Raw genomic sequence first — 25,559 nt, forward strand, 5'->3', positions numbered from 1 at the left:
GAAATCTTTCACTTTAAACAAAGGTTAGGAGAAAACTTAAAAGATGCCTGGTTGAGAATAATGGAATCTCATCTTAATTGTACCTCTGAAATAAATCTGAAAATTTTGCTTCGCAATTTTTATGTTGGATTAAATATGTCTCATAGACAACTCTTGGATTGTGTTGCCAAAGGCAATTTTATTGAAATCGATCCCCATATTGCACTTGAAATTATAGAAGGTATAGTGGGAACACTACCTCAACAAAAGAGGCCTCATCCTACCCAGGAAGAGACACAAGTTTTTGAAAAAAATTGTGAAGTTACTAAATCTTGCAGAAATCTCTTGAACCTCTTAAGAACATTAGTGGAAATATTCACCGCATGAATATGTTGATTACCCTTTGCAATAAGCGGTTGGATTAGTTAGATCTAAAAATTTCAGAATATGAATGGAAACGTAAAGAACCTCCCGGATTCGAACTTGATTCCACTAAAAAGTTGAAAACCAAAGATGGCAATACCTAGATCTATTCTTGCTTGTTATGCCTAGCTAGGGGCGTTAAACGATAGCGCTGGGAGGCAGCCTAATTTTATTTTTATTCCTTGCTTTTTGCTCCTGTTTAGTAATAAATAGATTATATATCCTCTGTTTTGGTTGTGTTTTTTGTGTTTAATTAGTGTTTGTGCCAAGTAGAACCGTTGGGAAGACTTGGGGAAAGTCTTGTTGAACTTGCTGTAAAAAACAGAAACTTTAGTGCTCACGAGAACTGCTTTCATTTTTATTTAGAAAGTGATATTTAGTTATTATTTTTGCAGATGATTAATAGATAAATTCCTCACATCCATCAACTTATTTTAGAATTTTTGGGGTTCCAGATCTTGCGCTAGCTACAGATTACTACAGACTGTTCTGTTTTTGACAGATTCTGGTTCGTGTGTTGTTTGCTTATTTTGATGAATCTATGGCTAGTAAATTAGTTTATAAACCATAGAGAAGTTGGAATATAGTAGGTATAACACCCATATAAATAAAGAATGAGTTCATTACAGTACCTTGAAGTGGTCTTTTGTTTTCTTTCGCTAACGGAGCTCACGAGTTTTCTACTTTAAGTTTTGTGTTGTGAAGTTTTCAAGTTTTGGGTTAAGATTTGATGGATTATGGAACAAGAAGTGGCAAGAGCCTAAGCTTGGGGATGTCCATGGAACCCCCAAGATAATATAAGGATACCTAAAAGCCAAAGCTTGGGGATGCCCCGGAAGGCATCCCCTCTTTCGTCTATTTCTATCGGTAACTTTACTTGGAGCTATATTTTTATTCGCCACATGATATGTGTTTTGCTTGGAGCGTCTTGTATTATTTGAGTCTTTGCTTGTTAGTTTACCACAATCATCCTTGTTGTACACACCTTTTGAGAGAGCCATACATGATTTGGAATTTGTTAGAATGCTCTATGTGCTTCGCTTATATCTTTTGAGTTATATAATTTTGCTCTAGTGCTTCACTTATATCTTTTAGAGCACTGTGGTGGATTTGTTTTATAGAAACTATTGATCTCTCATACTTCACTTAGATTATTTTGAGAGTCTTAATAGCATGGTAATTTTATTAAAATCCTAATATGGGCTTGGTATGCAAGATTAATAATAAAACTTTCTTATGAGTGTGTTGAATACTAAGAGAAGTTTGATGCTTGATGATTGTTTTGAGATATGGAGGTAATAATATCAAAGTCATGCTAGTTGAGTAGTTGTGAAATTTAGAAATACTTGTGTTGAGGTTTGCAAGTCCCGTAGCATGCACGTATGGTAAACGTTATGCAACAAATTTAAAACATGAGGTGTTATTTGATTGTCTTCCTTATGAGTGGCGGTCAGGGACGAGCGATGGTCTTTTCCTACCAATCTATCCCCTAGGAGCATGCGCATAGTACTGAGGTTTTTGATGACTTGTAGATTTTTGCAATAAGTATGTGAGTTCTTTAACTAATGTTGAGTCCATGGATTATACGCACTCTCACCCTTCCATCTTTGCTAGTCTCTTCGGCACCGTGCATTGCCCTTTCTCACATTGAGAGTTGGTGCAAACTTCGCCGGTGCATCCAAACCCCGTGATATGATACGATCTTTCACACATAAACCTACTTATATCTTCCTCAAAACAGCCACCATACCTACCTATTATGGCATTTCCATAGTCATTCCGAGATATATTGCCATGCAACTTTCCATCATTCTATTCATCATGACATATTCATCATTGTCATATTGCTTAGCATGGTCATGTAGTTGACATAGTATTTGTGGCAAAGCCACCGTTCATAATTCTTTCATACATGTCACTCATGAGTCATTGCATATCCCGGTACATCGCCGGAGGCATTCATATAGAGTCATCTTTTGTTCTAGTATCGAGTTGTAATCATTGAGTTGTAAATAAATAGAAGTGTGATGATCATCATTTTCTAGAATATTGTCCCAAGTGAGGAATAAAAAAAAGAGAAAGTCCATAAAAAAGGAGAAGACCAAAAAAAAGAGAAAGGCCATAAAAAAGAGAAGGCCTCCAAAAAATGAGAGAAAAAGAGATAAGGGACAATGTTACTATCCTTTGGCACACTTGTGCTTCAAAGTAGCACCATGATCTTCATAGTAGTGAGTCTCTCATGTTATCACTTTCATATACTAGTGGGAATTTTTCATTATAGAACTTGGCTTGTATATTCCAACAATGGGCCTCCTCAAGTGCCCTAGGTCTTCGTGAGCAAGCAAGTTGGATGCACACCCACTAGTTTCTTTTGTTGAGCTTTCATACATTTATAGCTCTAGTGTGTCCGTTGCATGGCAATCCCTACTCCTTGCATTAACATCAATCGATGGGCATCTCCTTAGCCCATTGAGTAGCCTCGTTGATGTAAGACTTTCTCCCTTTTTTGTCTTCTCCACATAACCCCCTCATTATATTCTATTCCACATATAGTGCTATGTCCATGGCTCACGCTCATATATTGCGTGAAAGTTTATAGGTTTGAGATTACTAAAGTACGAAACAATTGCTTGGCTTGTCATCGGGGTTGTGCATGATGATAGCATTCCTGTGTGACGAAAATGAAACATGACTAAACCATATGATTTTGTAGGGATGAACTTTCTTTTGCCATGTTATTTTGAGAAGACATAATTACTTAGTTAGTATGCTTGAAGTATTATCATTTTTATGTCAATATGAACTTTTGTCTTGAATCTTTCGGATCTGAATATTCATACCACAATTAAGAAGAATTATATTAAAATTATGCCAAGTAGCACTCCGCATCAAAAATTCTGTTTTTATCATTTACCTACTCGAGGACGAGCAGGAATTAAGCTTGGGGATGCTTGATACGTCTCCAACGTATCTATAATTTTTGATTGCTCCATGCTATATTATCTACTATTTTGGACATTCTTAGGCTTTATTATCTACTTTTATATTATTATTGAGACTAACCTATTAACCGGAGGCCCAGCCCAGAATTGTTGTTTTTGCCTGTTTTAGGGTTTCGAAGAAAAGGAATATCAAACGAAGTCCAAACGGAATGAAACCTTCAGGAACGTGATTTTCTCATCGAATACAACTCAGGAGACTTGCACCCTACGTCAAGCCACGTAACAGGAGCCCACGAGGTAGGGGCGCGCCTACCCCCCCACCCCCCCAGGCGCGCCCTCCACCCTCGTGGGGCCCCTGTTGCTCCACCGACATACTTCTTCCTCCTATATATATCCACGTACCCCCAAACGATCAGAACAGGAGCCAAAAACCCTAATTCCATCGCCGTAACTTTCTGTATCCACGAGATCCCATCTTGGCGCCTGTTCCGGAGCTCCGCCGGAGGGGGCATCGATCATGGAGGGCTTCTACATCAACACCATAGCCCCTCCGATGAAGTGTGAGTAGTTTACCTCAGACCTACGGGTCCATAGTTAGTAGCTAGATGGCTTCTTCTCTTTTTTTGGATCTCAATACAATGTTCTCCCCTCTCTTGTGGAGATCTATTCGATGTAATCTTCTTTTTGCGGTGTGTTTGTTAAGACCGATGAATTGTGGGTTTATGATCAAGTCTATCTATGAATAATATTTGAATCTTCTCTGAACTCTTTTATGTATGATTGGTTATCTTTGCAAGTCCCTTCGAATTATCAGTTTGGTTTGGCCTATTAGATTGATCTTTCTTGCAATGGGAGAAGTGCTTAGCTTTGGGTTCAATCTTGCGGTGTTCTTTCCCGGTGACAGTAAGGGCAGTAAGGCACGTATTGTATTGTTGCCATCGAGGATAACAAGATGAGGTTTTCTTCATATTGCATGAGTCTATCCCTCTACATCATGTCATCTTGCTTAAGGCATTACTCTGTTTTTAACTTAATACTCTAGATGCATGCTGGATAGCGGTCGATGAGTGGAGTAATAGTAGTAGATGCAGGCAGGAGTCGGTCTACTTGTCTCGGACGTGATGCCTATATACATGATCATACCTAGATATTCTCATAACTATACTCAATTCTGTCAATTGCTCAACAGTAATTTGTTCACCCACCGTAGAATACTTATACTCTCGAGAGAAGCCACTAGTGAAACTTATGGCCCCCGGGTCTATCTTTATCATATTAATCTCCTACTACTTAGTTATTTACTTTGCCTTTATTTTACTTTGCATCTTTATCATAAAAATACCAAAAATATTATCTTATTATATCTATCAGATCTCACTCTCGTAAGTGGCCCTATAGGTATTAACAACCCCTATTTGCGTTGGTTACGAGGATTTATTTGTTTTGTGCAGGTACGAAGGACTCGCGCGTAGCCTCCTACTGGATTGATACCTTGATTCTCAAAAACTGGGGGAAATACTTACGCTACTTTGCTGCATCATCCCTTCCTCTTCGGGGAAAAACCAACGCAGTGCTAAAAGAGGTAGCAAAGAAGCAAATCTCTCCACACTGTTCCTTTTGACTACTGACGCGAGACACCTTATGCAGAACTTCGAAGAGGTATCGATCAACAACGTCAAACGGAACTGAAATAAAATGACTTATGAATTGGCCGCCTGGGCAAGAAGATCATGGGATGTGATTTGTGTGGCAGATGTCCCACGGGATCTAAGAGCAAGTCTAGCAAAAGATTGTAATCCAGCCCTTGGGGCGATGTAAGATGGCTTTATGCCTTTTTTCTCAAAAAAAGAGAATATCCATGACATTTCGATCACAAGATGTGTTGCTCCCACTTTCGAACAGAAAGAAGACGACTATATTATTTCGGCGACTCGGGTGTGTGTGGATTGTCAGACATGTTTCAGTGTAGAAGACGTAGCATCTCTGGACATGTTTTGTTTCCAAGAAATTTTGAAAAAATGCACCACCGATTTATACAAGGAGTATCAATTCAAATTGAATGTGCAATTTAAGATTAGCTTTATGCATAATATCCAACTTTTTTTCAGGTACTCCTTTGTTGGCTTTCGGATCTAAATGATTCCAAAGCTCAACTCCAATATGACCAGGAGCGTGAACAAAAAAATCCATTGGCTGTCGGGAAGGCGCTATTTGGTTATCCTAAAGCACTGCGTTCGGAAAACTTAAACACATGACAAAAAAAACTTAAAACTCCAGAAGGGTGAAGAGGATAATCAAAGACCAACAGTGCTAGGAGTTGGCACATCTCTAGTTCTATCGTTTTATTTACTTCATTCAAGAACTAGTATTCAAAGTCGTTCCAGTCGGGAATTAAGTCTAGAGGCACCTGAGGCATTTTAAAAAATATAAGAATTTCAACAATTTTGATATTATTTTTGTTGCGATCACGTATGGAACTTTAACAAATGACTTCAATGTTTTCTTCTAGAGTAAATAAATATAATGCTATCAACGTAAAAATAAAATTTGATTATCAACTTCCATGTGAAACCTGATCCCTTTGAGAATCTTAACACATGAGTATAACATTAGACCATGTTCATTAAAAATGTTTCAACTTTTATATAGGATGGAATGCCAAAACGTCTTATATTTAAAAATGAAATTTTTTCTTCAAAAAACTTAACACGCCAGTATAACATTAGGCCAGAAGGACAATGGTATCTTAGGCCAGAAGGATAATGATATCTTAGCCAGGTAAGAGTATAGGGTTTAAGTTCTGATGCTTGCATTTTCTTCTTCTTCTGAATCTACGTTCAGTGCTTCTGAATTTACGTTCAGTGCAAGTAGACGTTATGCCGGCTTAGTAAAATCTGAAGATGACATTCCGGCTTAGTTTTTCAGATATGCTCAATGCGGTAGGGTCTATGTGCGCGTTTGATAGGTGGCTAATGTGGTAGGGTATGTGTTCGTTGAGTGTATATGCGCCTTCTGCACTGTGTTAAAAAGTTTCACTTTTAAACGTCTTACATTATAGCTTGTAAACTTACATTACAGGACGGAGGCAGCAGCAACATTGTTTTGTACGCGCATTGGTATTTTCAGTAATTAGGGTATGAATTGCTTGCTCGTGACAAATTTGTAGCAGCGCAAACATTTGCTACATGCTGAAAATTGCGTGCTGCTTCATAATAATTTGTTTTCTAACTAAGAGCCATGCTGTCGGTAACTAAAAACCAAGCAAATAAGGTTGAAATTATTTTATGTCGCCAGGAATAATTCTGAGGATGTACGTATACAAAAATAAAAGATGGCCCTTCTTCTTCTGAATCTACGTTCAGTGCTTCTGAATTTACGTTCAGTGCAAGTAGACGTTATGCCGGCTTAGTAAAATCTGAAGATGACATTCCGGCTTAGTTTTTCAGATATGCTCAATGCGGTAGGGTCTATGTGCGCGTTTGATAGGTGGCTAATGTGGTAGGGTATGTGTTCGTTGAGTGTATATGCGCCTTCTGCACTGTGTTAAAAAGTTTCACTTTTAAACGTCTTACATTATAGCTTGTAAACTTACATTACAGGACGGAGGCAGCAGCAACATTGTTTTGTACGCGCATTGGTATTTTCAGTAATTAGGGTATGAATTGCTTGCTCGTGACAAATTTGTAGCAGCGCAAACATTTGCTACATGCTGAAAATTGCGTGCTGCTTCATAATAATTTGTTTTCTAACTAAGAGCCATGCTGTCGGTAACTAAAAACCAAGCAAATAAGGTTGAAATTATTTTATGTCGCCAGGAATAATTCTGAGGATGTACGTATACAAAAATAAAAGATGGCCCATACAGGTCTCGAACCTGTGACCTTCGCGTTATTAGCACGACGCTCTAACCAGCTGAGCTAATAGGCCTTATTGCTACGTTGGGATGAAAATGTTTATATAAACAAAGTCGGAGGAACCATTGTGAAGGAAGCAGGTTCCTCACCTGCCGCGCACCGACTGCTCCGGATCCTCCAACGCACGACCTAGTACACCACAGCGACCGCGGAGGCCCTCCAGGCTCCGGCGCCAGCCTTATCTATCTGCGTATCTGCAATCGACGACGTTCCGCCCGGGGGAAGAAGGGAATATCTGTATCTATCTGCAGTCGACCGTCGACGCTCCGGCCGGGGGAAGAGAGGAACCAGGGAAGGACGGGAGACCGTACGGGGCTGAACATTCAAGAGTACATGGCATATCATATCGCGTTATTTATGTTTTCACCACATGGATCTGTGGCCTGCTGTACATACACACAAGGACACGGAAAGCATCACAGGTGGGTGCAGCTCCGCCCCTGCGAGATCCACCGACGACGGACACACGGCGATCTAGGACATCTTGACGTGCTCCATGCGCTGCCTCTCCATGTACTCGAAGAGGCTGCCGTCGTACATCCGCCGGATGGCCTCCCTCGACAGGTACCCTTCGTCGTCCCGAGCCAGCACGTACAAGAACGACCACTCCAGCTTCATCGCCACCCTGGATATCCATCCATCCATCCCATTCCATCCCACACCAGTTAGCTATACAACAACATAGCCGCAGCATGTAGCGACTGAAACTGAAGCTTCATTCATGAAGATCGTGTAATTATATATAGTCAGTTACCAGCCGAAGAAGTCGAACACCTCCCGGGACCCCTCCGTCATCCGCCACAGCTCCCTGTAGCTCAGCCTGTCCGGGTACGTGCGGGCGTACTTGCTGAAGATGTTCTCGAAGTTCACCGGCATGAACCTGCACAACACACACATGTCTGAAGTTTCTCACGCATGTGTAACTTGCTTGCTGTAAATTAGATCGACTACAACATACCGGCCCTCCTTGTCGTAGGTCCCCGAGTCACTCCCGTGCTTGCTCTTGTGGATGTTGTGCACGTAGATCGGGAAGAGGGGATTCGGCAGCCAGCCCTGCACAGCCACGGCCACAAACCGCAGTCAATACATATACAAAGACTGAATGAAGCACGGTGTGATTTCTGAAGTTCTTTGATAGCTCACTCACGGGCAGGGTGGGATAGCTCATGACCAGGTTCACCAGAAACGCGATGAAGGCGGACATGAACACGTTGAACCCAACCGCACGGCACCCTACATCGATCGTAGGTACATGGACAAAAAGGAAGACGTTAAATGTCCTCCGCACCGGCCGAACTGAAATCACAAATCAATCCGAAGCGCGGTGCAGCACACGTAGTACGTACCATCGTAAGTCTCCCAGGGATAGATGATGCCGTTGTTGTCGCGGTCGAAGAAGGCGACGTGCTGCTGCAGCACGCTCATGTTGTGGTGCTGGTGATCATCCGTCGTCCCCTCCGGGTGGTACATGTCCGGCGCCGCCAGAGCCCTCGCCAAGTCTGCTCAGCCCAGTTATTACTAACATCAGAACATGCCAGTGAAAAACCGAAATGGCAGATGTGCGTATGCGTTGCTCACAGGGCTTGGGGATGTGCTCCTCGAGGTCGCCGCGGACGGGGCGCTCCACGGTGACCGGCGCCTGCATCGCGACGATCTTCAGGGAGTCCTTCCCGTCGATGCCCCGGATGTCCCCGACCATGCTGCCCGCGTCGCCATGCCCATCCGTCTTGTTCGCGCCACGGTGGCCGACGCCGCCGGCGGTGTCGTGGTCGCTCTTCCCCTCGCGGACGACGTGGACGTCCGCGGCGTCGCCCTTCCCGTCCGTCCTGCTCGCGTCACGGACCTCGACGACCTTGCGCCCCTTGGTGGCCATCTCCGCCGCTCTGCGACGGCGCACCAGAACCGGGTGGCAACCGATGAACCGTGAGCGGAATCGTGGAAAAGATGACTTGCCGGCAAGCTGTGGAGTGCTGCTTCTGCTACCGAGGTTAACAGTGTGTGGGGAGTGGCGCCGTGGCCGCGCAGCCATATAAAGCGGCTCAGAGCCCGTGGTACGTGGCGGCGATGGCACGACGTGGGCGCGTGCATGGCGCTGCCGCCCTGCTCGGCCGTAACGTGTCGCTGGGCGGCGCACCTACTCACGGAATCGTCGTGTCCCGAGGTTTCTCATGGCATCTCGAGGGCTCGAGTAAAGCACTCCGTCGTCGTCGAGCGGGGGCGGCTTTGTCTCGCCTTTGGCGAAAAGGTATGTACCGTTGCATCTGCTGCTATTTAAATGGGCCAGCCCCATAAGCGCGCACATCAGCCTCTGTTTATATTTCGAAATATTCCACGTGTAAATACTTCAAAAAATGTTTTCTTAAATTTTTCAAAACGTTCATGACGCGTTAAAAATGTTAATGCGGTGTTTCTAATGTTCGTGAAACTTAATTTTTTTGCGGATGAATTTTTTTATACTGTTAAAAAAAAGTTCACGTGTTTAAAATGTTTGCGTGATTAAAAAATGTTCACGCGTTTCAAAAATATGTTAGTCACATTTGCAAAGAAAACATTGATACAATGTAAAAAATGTTCAAATAGTTAAAAAAATGATTTTTACCATTCGACAAAATATTTTTGAAATTTAAAAAGAACGTCCATGCATCCCAATAATATGTTTGCGGCCTTCAAAAATGTTTATACAATGTTTAAAAAGTCCACCTACTTTAAAAATGTTTCATACCATTCAAAAACTGTTTGGTGCATATTTTAATTTTTTTGCATTTATTTCAAACAAAAATCAAATACCTATTAGTAAAAATGTTCATCATGCATTTGAGAAATGCTGAACGTGTATCAAAAAGATGTTCCACGGGTATAAAAAATGTAGGTCATGTATTGAAAATATTGGACATGTATTTGAAAAAACAAGAAACCAAAAATTTGAAGAACCCTGAAGAACAACGATAAAAGAAATAAAGAAACCCGATGAAACTGATAAGAAAAACACAAACCTCATGCCAATGAAAGAAATACAAACCTTCTAAAACTAGACCGAACCGGTCCTTTAAAGCTTCAAAAAACCGCTCTTGGCTACTACAGTACTGAGCTAGCCAACTAACCTCGTGCCAAAGGTGGGACTAAAGGATTCCCTCTGTGATATAACTCTGGCGGTCATCAGAAGTCAAGAAAAACGGTGAAGTTATAACCATGGGTTTCTCGTTTCCTACATCCCAAATGTAAATGTCTAAGGGCACATAGGGCATCATGGGATTCTTGCCATTGAAGCTGAGGATGTGGGCCTCTTGAATTCTCGTCCTGCTTATATAGCCCATATAATACAAACAATATATAATATAATACAAAACTAAACTCTGTAGCATTCATATTTCCTCCATTTTTGGGGGGTGTCATGGGATTAACAAGCGCTTGACAACTGTTTTTGCTCCTAATTTGTTGTACATTGATTTCTTTGATTTGGCTGAGGTAAATGTTTTGCAATCAACATTGGATATTTCCTTCCAGCCACTCTGCACTTATCTTGCATTATCTGGAAAATTCTGACATCTCTCTCTCTCTCTTTCTCTCACATCTCCCTGATCAAGGTGGCGCCCTCCTCGCCTTTCCTTCAGCACTCCACATCTCTCTCATGGCAGTGCTTCAACTCTTCCCATTTGGGTCCTTTGTGCTCACCGGTGCCTCACATCAGAGAAGCCGCTTCGGCGACTTGACGTGGAGAGGGAGGCAAAGGCCAGTAACAAGCACCTAGGTTAGGTCACCCACGGTGACATCATGTGTAGGGATTCATCCTTGAGTCACGTCATTGCGACTCAGAGAGCGTTGGAAGCTAAGAGACATGAACGAGCAGTCCTATCGATGGATGTTTGCTATCCATATCACGAGAATCTAGGAGTATAGGAGTTAAGACTTTACTAAACTCTATGAGCTGGACTTTGTATTTCTTTCATGACCTCCTTCTCCAATCCGCGGCTGCTGGGGTCATGTATCGACGGGCAGAAAGACAAGCGGTTACAAAGGCATGCCTCATCATAAATGCATAACGCATGAACCTTCCTCATGTATATGTATGTTTATTAAAAACTATCGCATAATTATTGTAGTAGGTTAATCCATGATTTACCTACCCATATATTAATGTGATTATGTAAAAAAGTTAGGAAATAGTTAACTGGTAGTTGGGCGGTTGGCTGGCGAGTAGGGGAATAATAGGCCAATTGACAAGTTAATCGGTCATTTAATCAATCAATTGGTCAATTTATCAGTTTATTGACTATTCGCTAATTAATCGACAAGTTAACTAGTTATTTGGACAAATTCTTAAACAAGGAATACTTATCCTCTATTTCTTAATAGATATACAACCTGATACAACCCATTGGTTAATAGATGCAACATAAGTTAGTCATGCATTTAAGTCATAAATTATATTTTTTCTGCATTAGTGTATGCATACAACGCTGTCGTATCATCAGTTCCTAGCCATATGCCCAATGCTTTTTGTTGGGGAATGTAGCAGAAATTCAAAAAAATTCCTACATGTCACCAAGATCTATCTATGGAGAAATTAGCAACGAGGGAAAGGAGAGTGCATCTACATACCCTTGTAGATCGCTACGCGGAAGCGTTCAAGTGAACGGGGTTGATGGAGTCGTACTCGTCGTGATTCAAATCACCGATGATCCTAGTGCCGAACGGACGGCACCTCCGTGTTCAACACACATACAGCCCGGTAACGTCTCCTACGCCTTGATCCAGCAAGGGGAGAAGGAGAGGTTGGGGAAGACTCCATCCAACAGCAGCACGACGGCGTGGTGGTGGTGGAGGAGCGCGGGACTCCAGCAGGGCTTCGCCAAGCACTACGAGAGACGAGGAGGAAGAGGGGTAGGGCTGCGCCAGGGAGAGGTCAAGAACTCATGTGTGTTGGGCAGCCCAAACCTCAAGTATATATAGGGGGGAGGGGCTGCGCCCCCACCTAGGGTTCCCTCCCTAGGGATGGCGGCAGCCCCCAGATCCCATCTGGGTGGCGGCCACAAGGGGGAGAGGGGGAGGCGCACCTGGGGTGGGCCTTAGGGCCCATCTGCCCTAGGGTTTGCCCCCCCTTCCCTCTTGGAGGCGCCTTGGGCCCTTGTGGGGGGCGCACCAGCCCACCTGGGGATGGTCCCCTCCCACACTTGGCCCATGTAGCCCTCTGGGGCTTGTGGCCCCACTTGGTGGACCCCCGGGACCCTCCCGGTTGTCCCGGTACGTTACCGATAAACCCCGAAACTTTTCCGACGATCAAAACAGGACTTCCCATATATAAATCTTTATCTCCGGACTATTCCGGAACTCCTCGTGACGTCCGGGATCTCATCCGGGACTCCGAACAATATTCGGTAACCACGTATATCTATTCCCTATAACCCTAGCGTCATCGAACCTTAAGTGTGTAGACTCTACGGGTTCGGGAAACATGCAGACATGACCGAGATAACTCTCTGGTCAATAACCAACAGCGGGATCTGGATACCCATGTTGGCTCCCACATGCTCCACGATGATCTCATCGGATGAACCACGATGTCATGGACTTAATCAATCCCGTATACAATTCCTTTTGTCTAGCGGTACGATACTTGCCCGAGATTCGATCGTCGGTATCCCGATACCTTGTTCAATCTCATTACCGGCAAGTCTCTTTACTTGTTCCGTAACACATCATCCCGTGATCAACTCCTTGATCACATTGTGCACATCATGATGATGTCCTACCGAGTGGGCCCAGAGATACCTCTCCGTTTACACGGAGTGACAAATCCCAGTCTCGATTCGTGCCAACCCAACAGACACTTTTGGAGATACCTGTAGTGTACCTTTATAGCCACCCAGTTACGTTGTGACGTTTGGCACACCCAAAGCACTCCTACGGTATCCGGGAGTTGCACAATCTCATGGTCTAAGGAAATGATACTTGACATTAGAAAAGCTTTAGCATACGAAATACATGATCTTGTGCTAGGCTTAGGATTGGGTCTTGTCCATCACATCATTCTCCTAATGATGTGATCCCGTTATCAATGACATCCAATGTCCATGGTCAGGAAACCGTAACCATCTATTGATCAACGAGCTAGTCAACTAGAGGCTTACTAGGGACATGGTGTTGTCTATGTATCCACACATGTATCTGAGTTTCCTATCAATACAATTCTAGCATGGATAATAAACGATTATCATGAACAAGGAAATATAATAATAATCAATTTATTATTGCCTCTAGGGCATATTTCCAACACTTTTGTCCAAACAATTTATTTTTAATAACCGAAGTAATGCCGCACGGTGATAAGTGTATGTGGTTTTTTGAACACAGTACAGACGCAAGCGCTCATATACACGCGCATACACTCATCCCTATGAACGCACACACGCACATCCTACCCCTATGAGGGCCTTCGAAAGACTGAGTCGGTATATCATCTTAAAATTTACGAAGTCACCGTAGGCACCTCGTCGTCGACGGGAACGTCTCCTCCCACTGAATGCGCATCGCCGGAAATCCTGAAATAAATTCAGGAATAAATGCGAGCACCAGGATTTGAACCCTGGTGGGCTGGAGATACCACAGTCCCTCTAACCATCTAACCACAGGTTGGTTCGCGATAAGTGCATGTGGTTGAACAGTTGACTCTTGATCCAGGTCGCGCACCGGTCAAGACGTATTTTGGATACATCCCTCACATTATCGCGTCGCAAGCACATCCTAATAGGTGTTTTCCAATGCATAAATTAATATCATGATGACCCCGAGTATAAATCTAGGGTTGTGAGAGTAAGACCTCATAGTCATGCATGTTTTAATTTTAGTGTTTACACCTCTAAGATTAATTGTTAAAGGTCTGATTTAACATAGACTTGTCAAAGTCTTTGTCGTAGTGCACATCCTCTTATGGGTTCGATAACTCGGAATTACTCTTTAAGAAAAGATAGGGAACTTTTCTGCTATCCAAACCAGATCTTAAAAGGCATCAGATGGATCAATAAGAATAAGAGGTTGACAAATTGAGGCGATTTCAAAAAACAACGAAAAAGTCAAACATGAAATAAAAAAGTTCAAACAAAAAAGATGGGTGACCACCACCGATAGGTCCTCCGGCTCCGGGCCTGGCGGAACTGTGAACATCTCCACCAATACCTCCGGCTCCATCGTGGCGATGGACGAGAAATGGGCGGGAACTGGGTGGGTGGCAACCGCGACCAAAGCGGAGACAACGGGTTCGAATCATATTGTATGGACATTTACAAACATTTTGATGCATGGGTTTGAAAATGCCCTAACTGTACTTATTTTCTTAAGCAAGGGATACAAACAATGGAGTCCCGAAAAAAACAATGGAGTGGTGTATTGCACATCATTTACATGAATTTTAATTAGTTTCATCCATCCGACGGCTGTGAACCAATCGGTAAAAATCATTTATCACCGTGGGGCTCAGTCTGCCGCCGCTCTCCCTCTGACGGCCGCCGGACCTCACCCTCACATCACCTTCTGCCGGTGGCCGGCGGCGCCGACGCTGCGAATCACGCGGGTGGCGGGGGCGGGGGTGGCAACCGTCGGTAGTGGAGGCGTGGAGGCGGGGGACGGGCCACACCACGGCAGGCGGTGACATTCAGGCTTGGCTGGCGGCGGAACAATCGAGAGGCCGGCGAGGGGAATAGGGAACGGACATCGGGACGGCGAGCTGGCGAGTCTCCGTCATGCGGGCTCCATTTACTTCCATTCCGGTGGTTCACGGCGGCGGCGGCCTCCCTGATTCGGTTCTACAAGCTGAACAATGGCTGCTGCTGGTGAGCTTTCTCTTCTGTCAATATTATATTCTCTTCCTCTACAAAGAAAGTTAAACTACTCAGGCTCTTACATATCATCCTGTTCTACATCAGCCTGTTGATTGTTATTTCTTCTCTCTCTGAAAAAAGGATAGATTTTGTTTATTACTTGCTGCTTTATGTGTTGCCATTCTTCCTATTCTGTCAATATATACCGATGTACACCGATGTATGCTTCATTTCCTTTGCCCTGAACTTGGAAATGCTACAGACGAAAAGCTTGCCTGCAGTTAGGTTTCTGAGTTGCTTTCTGACCTTCTGCACTATGAGGGAAGTTGGATTTCATATTCAGTCATGAAGGGGTGAATCCAGTGAGCACTCAGAAGTGGCTCCAGTCGATCAGTGTAGTGGAAGCTTCATTGGAAGTCAACCATGGTGTGCCTCATGCCGGGCAGCACACGGTTTTCATGGCAATGCTGCTAGCGCCTTGCTCCTTGTATTGTATACAGAGATGATAGCCCCAAGTCCAAGTGGGCATGCAACTACCCAGCTCAAGTGGCAGCCCAAGTGGGTATACGTAGCTAGTGCTGTCCTAGTCAGTAGTCACCAATCTTGACTTGCCCTGCCTCCATGCTTGTTCACACTCTTGTTCCTCTTCCATTTCATCTTTATATCCACCCTCTTCTTCCTTCTCCAAATAGCAGAGCAAAGCAACATTCACACTATCCTCCATGCCTCCCCTCTACGCATTTTCGCTCGGGCTTCTCCTCCTCTTGCACATTCCTCATTGGTGCCCTTCGTCCGCAGCTGCAAGCGATACCCTCACGGCTGGCCAATCGCTCGCCGTCGGCAGCAAGCTCGTCTCAAGAAACGGCAAGTTCGCGCTCGGCTTCTTTCAGCCAGCAGCAGGCATAATCAGTAAGTCCCTGGACACCACCAGCTCCAGCTGGTACCTTGGCATATGGTTCAACAAGATCCCAGTTTTTACTGCTGTGTGGGTTGCTAATAGGGCCCAGCCCATCACTGGCCCCAACCTCAACCTAACACAGCTCAAGATATCGAGCGATGGCAATCTTGTCATCGCGAACAACGATTCCGTAGTTTGGTCCACTCACAATGTCAATAATAGGACACAAACCAGCAGCATAAACACCACCACTGGTGCTGCCGTTCTCTTGAACAGTGGAAACCTTGCCCTTACAGTCACAGAGAGCCCATCATCATCTGACCTACCGTTGTGGCAGAGCTTTGATTACCCAACAGATATTTTTCTTCCTGGTTCCAAGTTTGGCCGGAACAAGGTCGCCGGCTTTATTCATCAGAGCATCTCAAAGAAGAGCCTCATTGATCCGGGTCTTGGCTCATACAGCATTGAACTAGAAGAAACCAAGGGGATCGTCCTCAAGCGCCGCAACCCCTTGGTAGTGTATTGGCATTGGGCATCCTCCAAAACATCATCGTTGAGTCTTATACCAATACTCAATTCCATTCTGGATTTGGATCCACGGACCAAAGGTTTGATTAACACAACATATGTTGATAACAACCAAGAGGAGTACTACACGTACACTTCACCGGATGAATCATCTCCCACATTTGTCTCACTAGACATCTCTGGTCTGATAAAGCTGAATGTTTGGTCACAAGCCAACCAATCTTGGCAAATTATATATACCCAGCCTGCCGATCCCTGCACTCCGGCTGCTACCTGTGGACCTTTCACAGTCTGCAACGGCATTGCACAGCCATTCTGTGATTGTATGATGAACTTCTCTCAGAAGTCACCTCTGGATTGGGAGTTTAATGATCGAACAGGAGGATGCATCAGAAATACACCATTACACTGCAACACTAGTAGTGACAACAAAAACATCACAAGTTCAACAGACATGTTCCACTCCATTGCTCAAGTTACATTGCCCTACAACCCACAAAGCATAGACATTGCTAACACACAGAGCGAATGCGAAGAAGCTTGTCTCAGTTCCTGCTCCTGCACTGCTTATTCCTATAACAGTAGCAGATGCTCTGTCTGGCATGGGGAATTGCTTAGTGTAAATCTGAATGATGGCATTGATAATACTTCTGAAGATGTTCTTTACCTTCGCCTTGCCGCCAAAGATTTGCTGCCAAGTTTGAGAAAAAACAAAAGAAAACCAAACGTTGGAGTGGTCACTGCTGCAAGCATTTTTGGTTTTGGGCCCTGTTCAAGAATTCATCCGATTAACCAGTTATCTTGTCGATTAATCCCTACTCATAGGGTCCCCGAGTAGCCGATTACCCGATAAATCGTCCGATTAATTGATTAAATGGCCGATTAACTTGCCGATTAGCCTATTAATCCCCTACTCACCAGCCGACCGAGCAGCTACCAGTTAACGATTTCCTCAACAATGGTTTTGGGTTACTAATGCTCATGGTGTTCTTACTTATTTGGAGGAACAAAATCAAGTGGTGTGGTTCCCCTTTATTCGACAATCAAGGTAGTGCTGGTGGGATTATAGCCTTCAGATACACCGAATTAGTTCATGCTACTAAAAACTTCTCAGAAAAGCTTGGAGGAGGTGGTTTTGGTTCTGTATACAAGGGAGTGTTAAGTGACTCGAAGACTACTATAGCAGTGAAAAAGCTTGATGGTGCTCAGCAAGGAGAGAAGCAATTCAGGGCCGAGGTGAGCTCAATTGGACTGATCCAACATATCAACCTTGATCACTTGTATACGAACACATGTTAAATGGGTCTCTTGATGGTCATCTATTTAAGAAGAGCAATAATGCTGATGCTGCTGTCCTAAGCTGGAACAGCAGATATCAGATAACCCTAGGAGTTGCCAGAGGGTTGTCCTACTTGCATCAGAGTTGCCACGAATGCATCATACACTGTGATGTTAAACCAGAAAACATACTTGTGGACACATTATTTGTTCCTAAAGTTGCAGACTTTGGGCTGGCAGCGTTTGTAGGAAGGGATTTTAGCCGAATTCTAACTACATTCAGAGGAACTGCAGGCTATCTTGCCCCAGAGTGGCTTACCGGAGTTGCTACTACACCGAAAGTTGATGTTTGTGGCTTTGGCATGGTCCTGCTGGAGATCTTATCGGGAAGGAGGAATTCACCTGAAATATACAACACTAGCAGCAGCGGCAGTTACCATGTTGAATATTTCTCGGTGCAAGCCATCAGCATGCTTCATGGGGGAGATGTGAAGAGTTTGGTGGATCCACGGTTGCATGGTGACTTCAATTTGGAAGAGGCTGAAAGGGTTTGCAAAGTTGCAGGTTGGTGTATCCAAGATAATGAGTTTGATCGGCCAACGATGGGTGAAGTGGTCCGGGTTCTCGAGGGTCTACAGGAGATTGATGTGCCCCCGATGCCAAGACTACTTGCAGCTATAACGGCACAACCTGGTGCTGCAACTTGAATGTAATAATAACTAGCAGTCGATGCTAATAATATCTGTTAATTTCAGCAAGTTTTAGAGTTTTAGTAATGTTGAGCGGAAGGAATAAAGGAAGGCAAAGCTGGTATGCTAATTAAATTATCTCTTATTTAGTGCCGTATGTAATCAAGCGTTGTAGCAAAGTATGGCAGACCTAGAAATATGTGTATGTTTTGTTGATGGGATAGTTTGATACCTATCTTTAAATCGAAGGAAGATGTCAATGTACATGTATGCCACAACCCATTCTTGATCAAGAGTACGCATGGCCTGGTCATCCCTCATGCTCACTCGATGGTGTGGTGTTCTGGTACAAAACCGAGTGGCCTGACCCTACACCTGCGCGACAAAATTGCGGCAGGCTCCAGTGCGGCATGGATGCGAAGGAAAATATGGGTACAAATGAAGGAATCCAGGTTTGAAGACGGTCAAAGGTGACATGACGGTATGTAATATGTTGACTATTGCTACATATAAACTCACTTAATGTCTGCTGAACTTTCTGCCATCGCCATCTCTCTTGAGGATATGATTGCCTTTTGAGTTTCTTGGAGATTATAGTGATGATAGAATTCTTATTTCATATACACCATACTATGTAAGACAAGGAATGTGATTGCACTATTATTTATTTCTGTAGAATGATTTTGCTCCAAGGTCATGAGGCTATTACATTCAGTCCCCTAGATGAAAGCAACCGCAGATGACAGTAAGGTTCATAACCCTGCTAGAGAGAGCATAACAAGTGACATTCAGTCCATGGTGACAAAGCAATGAAGAAGCATCCTCCTACTGGACAACACCTTTGGTTTTAAGCCTCCTAAATTTTGCAAATTTGTTAAAGATTCCCCACCAGTACAAGCAACTGTTTCTCTTCTGATTGCCGCAATTTTTTCTCCTTTTGTATAGTTTGCAAATGTTTTGATGAATATATGTGCCGCGTTTAGTATTTGCATATCTGGAAAGGAGCATGAAGCACAGGCTATTCAAGGCACTGCACTGCACTGTTTTTGCCTGCTCATATTAAATTGCCGAGAGCAAAAGCGCAGCCAGTCATCCTCAATAAAAACATCTAGGTGAAAGTTGAGGTGTTCTTTTCAGACTTGGGATAGTAACTTCAGAACTTCTAATTACAATGCAGGGACAGGTTACTAATAGCTTGCTTAGGCAAGATGCCAGCTATAGTTTAAATAAATTTTTTTCTAGAAAATTATATAATTGATTTCAAACTGTACCTAATCAAGAGACCGCATATACTGTATAATCGCTTGGTATATCCAAATTTCTATCAGAGGCCTTTTGTTATTCTACCAGTGTAAAAGAGGCAGCCTATTCTTATCTATGGGTGCTATGCTTTATTTGCTCTATCCTAAACTTCGAAGTGTTTTTTTTCATGAAAATGCAAAAGTTTTGTGTCATGATGCATTGTCAGTAGAAAAAGTTATGTACATGCCCTATAAAGGGCAACACCCAAAAATTACAACGCTACACTCCTAAGCGCTAGGCACCACCAGAAGAAGCGCCACCAATCAGACCGTCCCTGCTTTCGCCCACTTGACAATGTCAGGTCTCTCATTGACAAGCGTGCATCTTTCTTTCTTTAGAATGATTTGCTCCAATGTCTAATTGTGAGGTTATTATATGCATTTCATAAATTTGTTATAGATTCCCCACCAAGCAGCAAAGAACTGTTTCTATTCTGATTGCCACATTTTTTTAAAAATTTCTACTGTTTGGAAATGCTTTGATGAATTTATGCTCTGTGTTTAGGTGTTTTCCTTTGAAAGCATAGGCATCTGGAAGTGGGCATAAAGCACATGCTTTTCAAGGTACTGAATTGCACTATGCTTATGCGTTCATACCAAATTGCCTAGAACAAAAGCTGCAGCGAATCATCCCCAATAAAAACATCTAGGTGATAGTTCAGGTGTTTTTTTATAGACATGGGATGGTAACTTCAGAACTTCTAATTACCGTGGATAGGTTACTATTAGCATGCTTAGTCAAGATGCCAGGTGTAGATTAAATAATTGTTTTCAGACTGTGCCTAATTATGTCTGTTGCTATTTTCTTATTCTGCCAATGTAGAATAGGCAGCCTATTCTACTCTACGAGTGCTATGCATTATTTCCTTTATCCTAAACTTGGAAATGCTATAAGGGAAAAAGTTTGGCAGTTAGGTTCCTGAGTAAGTAGCTTTCTATCTGACATTCTGTAGAATTAGCTACCATTGCCCTTACAAGCATGACACAGAGAATCGACTGGCTTCACAATAGGCGTGTGATCAACCAAATGAGAGTGACGGAGTAGATAGTTCAATGAACTCATATTGAAACTGAAGAGACCTTGGTCCAATGAGCCTGGGACACACGGTCCCATAGCTTGTCAAGTATAAGTTGAATTTCAGTCCTGCAGACGTGAGTCTGGTACTCTGATGTTGGCACTACAGCCACCGTCTCTTGTATGTTTTAAGTTTGCCAACTTTAGCTTCCAACTTTTTATTATAATTCTGTCTGGTCGCCTTTTTTTTTGGGGGAGTTTTGGTTAGTCTTTTGCATTGATATCTGTTGAATTTGCATTTGTAATATATTCATTGTAGCAAATATTCGGGGGTTGGATTTTAAAAATTGTATGGCAAGGTACCACTTGCCATATAGCACTAGAATATTGAAAGATCTGCCTGGTAAGCTTGGTGGAAACCTCATGATCGACTTGACTGTGACCATGGCTGGCTCCATGCAGCCACTTGGTGGAAGCTCCATTATATATAGAGAGATAGATAGCACCGAATGGGTGTACAGCTGCCCATCTCAAGTTGCCATGCCAAGTGGGTATGTAGCTAGTACCGCTGTAGTCACCAATCTTGACTTCCCCGCGTCAGTCATCTTATGTTCTGTAGATTAGCACTCAAATGTGATGCAGAGAATTGACTGCTTCCAGTAAGCGTGTGAGCGACCAAACGAGAGGAATTGACGAGTCTATACCAAACAGGACCTTGGTCCAATGAGCCTGGGATGGTTTGTATATGTATTAGTTGAATTTCAGTTCAGAGATATTGCCAATACTGCCGCCCCTTTGGTTAATTTCTGCTTTTTCCCCCTAGCTCTTTGTTATGTGTTATAAGTTACCCTTTTTTTCTGCCAAGTATGTGTTTTAAGTTGCCAACTTTAGTTTACAACATTTGTTGTTTTTTCTTTCGCTGGTCACACTTACGCATGGTGACTTTGTGTTCATATCCGTTGAATTTGTATTTGTAACACAAACATTTATCTTTATCATTATCTAAAGCAAAAACATTTATCTTTGTGGGTTGGTTAGTAAAAAAGGATATTGACAGTACTACCACCGTCCCTTGTGGTTAATTTGTGTTCCTTTTCTAGGTGCTCTCTTATGTGTTTTAAGTTTGCGTCTGTGGTCTCATTTTTGTTGGTCTTTTGTGTTGATATTCATTGAAGCAAAGATTTGCAGGATGGATTTAAAAAAATTGTCTGTTGGTTAGCACATGCCTGATATAACTAAAATACTGAAGGATCTGTTTGGTAAGCCTGGTGGAAGCCTCATGATTGACTTGACCTTGACCTGGTGGAAGCCTGGTCGTCCATGGTGGTTCTATGCAGCCCGCTTGGTGGAAGCTTCATTCAAGGTCCTCCTTCTTGATAAGCTAATCTAGCACTTGCTTTTTATGTTAATACTGTACTAACTTTGAGTTCAAGTTGCAGCCCAAGTGGGTAAATAGCTAGTAGCTAGCGCTGTCCGTCTCTGAATAATTTGTCCAAAGTGGATTGTAGTGAATTCTCTGGTCAGTTAGCGGAACATGCATGCATCCTTAACTACTTGTTAGGCTCAGCCTCTCCCATTCTGTCTATATATACACATTCTCTGCCTTCTCTGAATAGCAGAGCAGAGAGCATTCACATTCTTCTCCATGCCTCCCCTCTACATATTATCACTCTGGCTTCTCTTTGTGCACACTACTCCTTGGTGCTCCTCCTCTGCAACTGCAAGCAATGACACTCTCATGGCAGGCCAAAACCTGGCCTTCGGTGACAAGCTTGTCTCGAGAAACGGCAAGTTCGCGCTTGGCTTCTTCCAGTTCCATCCAGCAAGCACCATCAGTAAGTCATCCCACAACACCACATCTCCCAGCCCCAGCTTGTGGTACCTTGGCATATGGTTCAATAAGATCCCAGTTCTCACAACCGTATGGATTGCTAATAGGGATCAGCCCATCACCAACCCCAATGTCAACCTAACACAGCTCAAGATATCAAGAGATGGCAATCTTGTCATAGTAAACCATGCCGCCAACAATGAATCCATTGTTTGGTCCACTCACATTGTCAATAATAGGACACACAGCAGCATCAAAGCCACTAGTTCTGCCGTTCTCTTGAACAGTGGAAACCTTGTCCTCAAAGAGAGCCGGTCATCTGACCTACTGGCATGGCAGAGCTTCGACTACCCAACAGATGTTGTGCTTGCTGGTGCCAAGTTAGGCCGAAACAAGGTCACTAGTTTCACTCGCCAACCCATCTCAAAGAAGAGTCTCATTGATCCGGGGCTCGGCTCATACAGCATTGAATTAGAAGACACCAGGGGGCTTGTCCTCAGTCGCCGCAACAACCCATCTGTAGTGTATTGGCAGTATGCATCCTCCACAACATCATCATTCAATCTTGTGCGAGTACTCAACTCACTGCTTGATTCCAATCCTCTGACCAAAGGCTTATATAACCTAGTATATGTTGATAATGACCAAGAGGAGTACTACATGTACACTTCACATAATGAACCATCGCCTTCTGTATTTGTCTCACTAGACATGTCTGGTCAGATAAAGCTGAATCACTGGTCGCAAGCTAATCAGTCTTGGCAAATCATATATGCCCAACCTGACGATCCCTGCAACGCGCCTGCTGCCTGTGGACCTTTTACAGTGTGCAGAGGCAATCCAAATCCATCATGTGACTGCATGGAGAGCTTCTCTCAGAAGTCGCCGCAGGATTGGAAGTTTCAAGATCGAACAGGAGGATGCATCAGAAATACACCTTCACATTGCACTAGTGACAAAAACATCACAAGTTCAACAGACATGTTCCAGCCCATTGCTCAAGTTACATTGCCCTACAACCCACAAATCATAGCCGTTGCCACCACTCAGAGCGAATGCGAAGAAACTTGTCTCGGTTCCTGCTCCTGCACTGCTTATTCCTATAATGATAGCAAATGCTCTGTCTGGAATGGGGAGTTGCTTAGTGTAACTCTTAGTGATGGCATTGAATACACTTCTAAAGATGTTCTTTATCTCCGTCTTGCTGCCAAAGATTTCATGCCAAGTTTGAGGAAAAACAAAAGAAAACCAAACGTTGGAGTTGTTACCGCTGCAAGCATTATTGGTTTTGGGTTACTCATGCTCATGTTTCTGTTACTGATTTGGAGGAACAGATTTAAGTGGTGTGGTTTTCTTTCATCATACTATGACAATCAAGGCAGTGTTGGCGGGATTATAGCCTTCAGATATACTGATTTAGTTCGTGCTACTAAAAACTTCTCTGACAAGCTTGGTGGTGGAGGTTTTGGTTCTGTATACAAGGGGGTGTTAAGTGACTCGAAGACTACTGTAGCAGTGAAAAGGCTTGATGGTGCCCGTCAAGGAGAGAAGCAGTTCAGGGCCGAGGTGAGCTCAATTGGACTGATCCAACATATCAACCTAGTAAAATTGGTTGGTTTCTGCTGCGAAGGTGATCACAGATTACTTGTGTATGAGCACATGTTAAATGGTTCTCTTGATGGTCATCTGTTTAAGAAGAGCAATAATGTTGATGCTGTTGTGCTAAACTGGAACACCAGATATCAGATATCCCTAGGAATTGCCAGAGGATTGTCCTACTTGCATCAGAGTTGTCGCGAGTGCATCATACACTGCGATATTAAGCCAGAGAACATACTTGTGGATGCAGCATTTGTTCCTAAAGTCGCAGACTTTGGATTGGCAGCATTTGTGGGGAGGGATTTCAGCCGAATTCTGACTTCATTCAGAGGAACGATAGGTTATCTTGCCCCAGAGTGGCTTAGCGGAGTGGCGATCACACCGAAAGTCGACGTTTATGGCTTCGGCATGGTACTGCTAGAAATTATATCAGGAAGGAGGAATTCCTCACCGGAAATATCACACAGCACTGAGAGCAGCAGCAACAGTTACCAACATCACGAATATTTCCCTGTGCAAGCCATCAAGAAGCTTCACGAGGGAGATGTGAAGAGTTTAATGGATACACAATTGCATGGTGACTTCAATTTGGAAGAGGCTGAAAGGGTTTGCAAAGTTGCATCTTGGTGCATCCAAGGTAGTGAGTTTGATCGGCCGACTATGAGTGAAGTGGTCCGTGTTCTCGAGGGTCTACAGGAGATTGATATACCCCCAATGCCAAGACTCCTTGCAGCTATGATGGAACAATCTGATGCTGCAACTTCAATGTAATAATAATAAAGAGAGTTTGTACTTTTTTTTAAGTTGTGATGTGGAGAACAAGGAATAAAAGAAGGAGGCGAGCTAGCGGTCTCCAAATCGTCTGTTATTTACTTATCTTATACTGTATATGGTATAGAGCAAGCATTGTAGCGAAATAAATGCCACTACTTTGTTAAGAGAGAAAGATACTCCCAATAATTACTTCATCTTAGAGATGTGTCACTTGTAAGCTGCTTATTCACTACTACAGAGACGATTATATTTGACAGCCTACAAAATAGTTCTCCATGATGGAAAAAAAGCTGACCATCAAATGGACACCAAGTAAGAAGTTTTCACAACCACCAGGAAAAAAAAAGATGCATCTTCTTAGACAACTTAGAAAGGCTCTGTTCTCCAGAACAGAAGCACTCTCCAATATTAAATTAGGAAAATTCCATTTCCTTTTTGAATTAACAAGGCAGACAAAATGTAGAAAGTTATTACATTTCTTCAGGGTTTTTTTACATGATGACGACTCACTTAACCCTAGTTACCAGTACCACTCATCTGAACATTGCCTCCGAGAACCAAGCCCCTGAACTGA

At 43.3% G+C, this 25,559-nt stretch overlaps 2 protein-coding genes, 1 non-coding gene and 1 pseudogene across 4 annotated transcripts; 2 read left to right on the forward strand and 2 right to left on the reverse strand.

Annotated features, from left to right (window-relative positions):
- Positions 1-7,197: 7,197 nt before the first annotated feature.
- On the reverse strand, positions 7,198-7,271 carry TRNAI-AAU. Its single transcript has one exon. It is a non-coding gene; the product is annotated as a tRNA-Ile (tRNA).
- Positions 7,272-7,588: 317 nt separating this feature from the next.
- LOC125533721 (peroxygenase-like) lies at positions 7,589-9,256 on the reverse strand. Its single transcript, XM_048697086.1, has 6 exons — positions 8,837-9,256; positions 8,605-8,757; positions 8,406-8,491; positions 8,217-8,311; positions 8,013-8,138; positions 7,589-7,883 (listed from the first exon to the last, which is right to left on the reverse strand). The coding sequence occupies exons 1-6, from the start codon at positions 9,129-9,131 to the stop codon at positions 7,733-7,735; spliced, it is 906 nt and encodes a 301-aa protein (XP_048553043.1). The 5' UTR covers positions 9,132-9,256; the 3' UTR covers positions 7,589-7,732.
- A 5,458-nt stretch (positions 9,257-14,714) lies between these two features.
- On the forward strand, positions 14,715-25,199 carry LOC125539012 (G-type lectin S-receptor-like serine/threonine-protein kinase At2g19130). Of its 2 annotated transcripts, none has more exons than XM_048702368.1 (2): positions 14,715-15,084; positions 19,142-25,199. In XM_048702368.1, the coding sequence occupies exon 2, from the start codon at positions 22,427-22,429 to the stop codon at positions 24,980-24,982; it is 2,556 nt and encodes an 851-aa protein (XP_048558325.1). In that variant the 5' UTR covers positions 14,715-15,084; positions 19,142-22,426; the 3' UTR covers positions 24,983-25,199. The 2 variants fall into 2 exon arrangements, with proteins under 2 accessions (XP_048558325.1, XP_048558326.1); XM_048702369.1 differs by lacking the exon at positions 14,715-15,084 and adding an exon at positions 18,809-18,946.
- On the forward strand, positions 15,594-18,729 carry LOC125539013 (annotated as a pseudogene).
- Positions 25,200-25,559: the final 360 nt, after the last annotated feature.

This window comes from Triticum urartu, chromosome 2 (assembly GCF_003073215.2).
Source record: "Triticum urartu cultivar G1812 chromosome 2, Tu2.1, whole genome shotgun sequence".
Lineage (NCBI taxonomy): Eukaryota > Viridiplantae > Streptophyta > Magnoliopsida > Poales > Poaceae > Triticum > Triticum urartu.